This window comes from Panthera uncia, chromosome E1 (genome assembly GCF_023721935.1).
Source record: "Panthera uncia isolate 11264 chromosome E1, Puncia_PCG_1.0, whole genome shotgun sequence".
In the NCBI taxonomy this organism is placed as follows: domain Eukaryota; kingdom Metazoa; phylum Chordata; class Mammalia; order Carnivora; family Felidae; genus Panthera; species Panthera uncia.
The window spans coordinates 7,119,933-7,125,932 of record NC_064814.1 but is presented as its reverse complement, the minus strand read 5'-3'; the positions used below and the strand labels follow the sequence as shown (position 1 = coordinate 7,125,932).

At 44.8% G+C, this 6,000-nt stretch overlaps 1 protein-coding gene across 2 annotated transcripts in view; it reads left to right on the top strand.

The window, feature by feature from the left end:
- The first annotated feature begins 1,386 nt into the window (after positions 1 to 1,386).
- Positions 1,387 to 6,000, top strand: part of KAT7 (lysine acetyltransferase 7) — a 30,122-nt gene continuing 25,508 nt past the window's right edge. For both annotated transcript variants that reach the window (XM_049635863.1, XM_049635862.1), the window contains exons 1-2: positions 1,387 to 1,470; positions 3,908 to 4,055. In XM_049635863.1, coding sequence (XP_049491820.1) covers positions 1,456 to 1,470; positions 3,908 to 4,055 — 163 coding nt within the window. In that variant the 5' untranslated portion in view covers positions 1,387 to 1,455. The remainder of the gene's footprint in view (positions 1,471 to 3,907; positions 4,056 to 6,000) is intronic.

The window sequence follows — 6,000 nt, the reverse complement described above, 5'->3', positions numbered from 1 at the left end:
CCCCCCCCCCCCCCCCCCCCCACCCAGGAGAGTGCTGGCTAAGGGTCTGGAACTTTAACTCTTCCTAGTTCTCTGTTTAGCGCATCAGTCAGATGTTTACCTTCGGCTGCTTTGTTCTTTAGCTCTGCTCCAGGGGGAAAACTCCGTCTTACTTGGCCTCAGGTGAAACTGGGGTCCAGGAGCCTAACTTAATGACTGAGTATGCCTGGATTCCACCCGGTCGCTCTTCGCCAATCTTTGGTCCTCTCAAAGCATTTCCTCCAGAGAGATTACATCCTCAAAGCCTGCTCTCCATTTGCCAGCCTTTTTAAATTGCTCTTCTCCTAGCCTTACATCCTTGACCAACTCTTCCTTCCTCTCAAGACAGGCCTATTACTATTATTATTATTATTATTATTTAAATATCCATGCCTTTTTTTTTTGTTAAGCTCCAGCTTTACTAAAAATATTCCTTCCTCTTCTTCCCTCCTCCAACTCCTGGCTCAAGCATCTAGATTTCCAGAGTTAACTTGGGCTAAGTGGGGATCACTGCTTCTCCGACTCTCGCTACCGCACCAGCACCCGCCCCCACCCCCGCGAGCCACCCAGGGCTCTCAAACCCACACAGAATGGGGGAAGGAGATGGGCGCTCACCATAGAGCGAATGTGGGAATTCTCTGGAGCTACAGCCTCTGGAGAATGGTTCTGCCTCTTTCCGCGACCTGAACGACTAACTAACTTACTTGCTGTTCGCTACGGGCAAGGACAATGTCTCCTCTACCAGACAACAAACTTCCTGATGATGGACGCTACCCTTCAGTTCCTTTTACAAGCCCCCGTTCCCATCACTTTGAGACACAGGATGGCTTTTAAGATGCAATTTCTTGGGCAAAATATCCCTTCCCAACGTTGAGTTTAAAGGATAAACGGAAACGTCCTTTGGTCAACCAGGCAACCAAGGGGTTAAACCTCAGCCACCTGATGGATTCTGGGGGTTTCCTTCCTCTACTTCAGAAATTAAAACGAACGGGAAGGGAAATTTTGCCCAAGGTAAAGATGAGAACCGTTAACTTCAATTGTCAGGCTTCAGCCCCAAACAAGAATGGCTGCCCACGTCCACAAAAGGTGCCAAGCCCCTGACTAAACATGGCCGGCCCGGGTTTCTACCGCCGTGCTACTTTCTGCCCAATTCTAAAATGGCGCTCACTAGCCTCACCAGAAGGAGCGAACCTCCCAGCACCCTCTCTGGCCCGTAACGTCAGGTGACGCGAGCCCCAGCCGGAAGTGAAGGAAAAAGCGCCTCAGCCCGCGGCGCCTGCGCAGAAGGGTCTAGACGCTGTGAAGCAGGAGGCACTTGGGATCGTCCGCAGGATTGGGACTGCTACAGAGGCCGCCACGGAGCCCGCCGGAGCCACCGTTCCTGCTGCTGCTGCCGCCGCTGCCCGAATCGGAACTGTCGGGCCGCAGCCGCCGGCAATGCCGCGAAGGAAGGTGAGAGGAACAGGACAGAGGGATGGCGGGTGTCTAAGGACAGTCGACTGGGCAACGTGACGCAGTTGGCCACGCCTCACGGTGGTTGGGTGCCAACTTCCCGCTTCCCCCAATCTAGCTCAGCAACCCTCTCTTCTGTCCATACCCGACAGAAAAATGTGGGCCCGATCCTGGCCTCGGCCTATGCTTGCAACTATTCCCGCCCTCTGCTTGCCTGGCTCGGAGGCGTTCTTCTCGGTAATTGGTCGCTGAAACGTCTGGAAGCATATTGATTGGCTGGTGACACCGCCCATTTGGGTCCAACGGTCACCTCCCCGCGTGCGGGGGCGGTGTCGGGGCCTGGCCCTACAGCTCTCCGACTGGCTGTAGAGAACGATCCCTCCTCTCTTGATTGGCTAGACTTGGCAGTCTGTCCCGTGGGGGCGCGGCGTAGCCGTAGCGCGATTGGGGGGCACGAATCCCCGCCCTTCCGGCCGGGGATGCTGATAGGTGCATGGGCGGGGTTTTGGAGCATCCTTCCTCTCCAGGCGGGGGGCACAACAAAGCAGAAGACTGGGTGGTAGAGAACCAGCGCCCACTCCCTAGGGATCCCGCTCAGGCCCTTTTGCATCTAAGACGTATTTTTTTCCTTAGCTGCTCATTTGGACAGCGGCCAGAAAATGCAGTTCGTAAAGTCAAAAACTTTCCACAATTACATAGGATTTATAAGGTCACCTAGGGACACCCCCATCCCTTTTCTTTGCAGCTGAACAAACAGAGGCCTAATGGAGTGCCCTAAGCCACTCCCATTAGGCAATAGCAGAGCCTGGACTACAGAACAAATCTAATTCAACAAATGCTTATTGACTGCTACTGTGCTAGTTGCTGGGGATTCACAAATTAATCAGACATGATCCCTGGCTTAAGGAGATCACAGTCTGATGGGGAAAACGGACATATAAAATAAGTGTAGAAGGAGCTAGTAAATTCTCTACGTGGAGGTATATACAAAGTATTATGGAAGGGAAGTAAGAGAGCGATTAAGTCTGCTCTGGGGTAAGATGGGAAGGAGGTTGGTGAAAGCCAGAGAGAAGAGCTGAATTCCAGGGTCAAACCCGGAAGGGATGGTCAGGGATTCAAATAATGGATAACTGGACTAGATGACCTGTAAGACTCCCCCTTCATCTTATGACTCTGAAGTCTCTGCTCATTTCTGGGCAGTTTACCCTTGAAATATTTGGAAAGCTGCATGGTGTTCTTGCTTATTTCTGCAGAAATCTTTTTTTTCACAGAGGTTTTCAAGTAAAACATCTGAACCTTTTATTTTCTCCTAAAATGGCCTACATTGGTAGGTGGTATTTATTTATATGAAGGCTAACCAAGTGCAGGAATAGTGTCGGTGCCTTGGAATAGGCCCACAGTCCCTTTTCTGCAGGTCCCAAATACAAAGAGCTTTTGAAAATGTAAGTGTTTTTAGTAACTTATTTGGTGGCAAAACCTGTCCTCAACTATCCTGAGGCTACTTACAGGTTTTGTGTGTCTGATTTGGTGCGATTGTTTCTATATTCTGCTGTAGAAATATTAGTGTGTTTGATTATGGAGTGTTACTTGAGGGATATATGCAAAGTATTCCCTTTCCAAAAAGCCAAAAAGTTAGGAATTTGAAGCACAACTGGCCCTAAGGGTTTTGGATAAAAAATAGAGGACTTGTGGTTTGAGGCTTTGTATTGTTTTCTAAGCAAATGCTCTTTCCTTCCTGGCTTAGTAAAGGGTGTAGCGGTAATGCTCAACCGATAAAAGTTATCTTTATGGCTAATCATCTTCAGGAGGCTAAAAATTGACAAATGATTATTGAAAAGATGATAAAATCTCTGTTCTTAGATGTTAAGTCTTCACATGCAAGCCGCTTTTTTTTTTTTTAAAACCACTTTCAGCATTCACGTGGAGAAACTTCGTAGATAGATAACATAAGAAGAACTTTAGTCTTTTCCTTTAAGTTCTCTTGGGATCAGAGTTGTGGACCCTGGTATTTTGAATTAGTATATGGTTTAAAAAAAAAAAATGTGATGGCTGTTCATGGAGACTTTGAACAAAAGCTACTCCAGAGTTAAAAGGGGTCTAGCGCTGACATTTTTCTCCCCACCATGGACTCGAAGTACGTAGTTATGTCAGCCAGACCATTTCGAATTAGGTACTTTTATTTCCAGTTTGTGGTACTGACCTCTAAATGTACTTGTTTCAGAATTAGTGACAATAAAGTAATAATTAATTCTCTTTTTTATTTAACCAAGGTGCATTACTTGCAGGTTGTTCCATTTAAATGCCTTAAATAAAGGGAATTTGGCGGTGGAATCCTTTCTTAGTGTTTTCAGTATCATAATTCATTTTATTTCCAGTGTTAAGACAAACCCACAGAGTAAATGCTTCTGTGCTAATGTCTGGATCTATGGTGTTACAGAGGAATGCAGGCAGTAGTTCAGATGGAACCGAAGATTCCGATTTTTCTACAGATCTCGAGCACACAGACAGTTCAGAGAGTGACGGCACGTCCCGGCGATCTGCCCGAGTCACCCGCTCCTCAGCCCGGCTGAGCCAGAGTTCCCAAGGTATAAGAATTCATTCTTCCTGATGTGCCTCATAGCCACCTCGCTGGTCATCATATTCTTGTGTGAATGTGGAAACTGGTCCTTTGGCTTGGTGTAGATGACAAAATCTGGTAAAATGCAGGGTCAATGCCTGCAGAAGTATCAGGTTCTTAAAAATGGTTCTGTTGGGGGTTGTCCAGTTTGTAGACCCAAAAGAACTATATCTGATACAATGACTGTGTGGCGCGTATATGTCTTAAGTCATTTAACTTTTGTTTAGAATAATAGTTTTTCCATGAGTAAAATGGGGAGACCATATTTTTACTTTCTGTTAGAATGGCTTAGACTTAGGCATTTGAAATAGTCTCTTGAACTTGTTTTTGGAGGAGGTTCAATACTTCTAAATACTTCCATAACTTATATGTAATTCTGTAACGTGGTCAGACATGATTCATAGACATAAGTAGTTGCATCCAACTACTTTACAGTTGTAAATACCCAGAAGTTGGCTTTGGTAGTAAAGAATAGAGGACCTCCGTGTTGGAAGGCAGTTTGAAGGTTCTCTAGTGCGATTAGCCATCTGGGCTTTGATTTAGAAGGTGCCCCTCATCCCTCCTGGTTCTGCTCTGGGATTCATTCCCTGGGGAGGAAAGAAAGTTGCGGTTAATACAAAAAGCTAATGATCAGTAGCTGATGAGAGATTAAGGGGGAAAATTTTGTAATATGCTTCAAGCACTTAAATAGTGCAGGTCTAGTTACTGCTTTAGGAGCACGATGCAAAATGAGAGAAAAACCTCAGTTTTTCAAGGGAGAAAACGAGAACATTCTCAACAACTGTTCCTAACTTTATTTTTGTATTTAACATTTCAGCCAAAGTATAGCTGTTGTCTTTTTGTAAGTTTGTAAGTTTTGTAAGATTCTCAATTTGTAAGTTTTTATTTTTTTAGCATACTGGGAATACCGATAAAAAACTACTGTAATTCAGATACTATGCTATGTATTGGAATGCCATGATAGAAAAATCATAATTCCTGCCCATAAGGAGCTCACAGTTCAGTGCGAAATATAGTATGCCAGCTGATCGTAGTAATGCATGTGGTTAAGAGCTCTGAGACGTTTGTATAGCATATTATGGAAGTTCAGAGCTGGGGCCGGTCTCCAAGATGGAAATCTTAAAGGATCTGCTAGGAATTTACAAACTGAAAGGTGGGAAAACATCATTCTAGGTAGAGAGAACAGTATATGCAAAGGAAAGGGAGTGATATTCTCACAAAGCATAATTGGCTGTGCCCTGGCCACCTGAAAGTTGAAAATATTCCAAACAGCTAGGAAATAACTGGGTCCTGGGTCACTTCTTAGTTGTTCTACTTCATAACTATGGAGTTGGACGACGCCTAGGGGCATCATTCACAATGTAGTCTGTGTAAGGTGGCTCTCTCTAAAGCAAGATATAGACCCTATTATGAATCGGCTGAATCCCCTGGAGGCGTGCAAGCTGATAACCTAGCTGTGTGCTTTTTTTTTTTTTTAACCCAAAAGTTTGAGAATTTCAATTTTCTTCTTTGCAGAATAAGATGTACATATCCTCTAAGGATCTTTCGTTGTTTAAAACACGCTTTAGTTTCAGCTTTGAATCTTTTTCTAATTCTTTTTTCAGTGTCATCAAATTAGAGATGTGAAAAGGCTGCTGGGTGATTCAGAATAGTTTTGTTATCCAAAAGAATTTCAAAAGCTGTGTTCTTGCCTTACCCTTCATGAATCCATTCTGACTTTGCTTCAGAGTATCAGACAGGGTAATCAGGAAGAACACAAGAGATGCCTGAAGAAAGGAAATACGTGTATTGTTCTACCTTTAGAAGTAGAGTACCTGTTTGATGGTGGGTTGGAATCAGGAAAGAAAGAGACGTTGCAGCTAATACTTAGAAAGCTATAGATCTAGGTACCAGGGATTACGTTAAACGTTTTT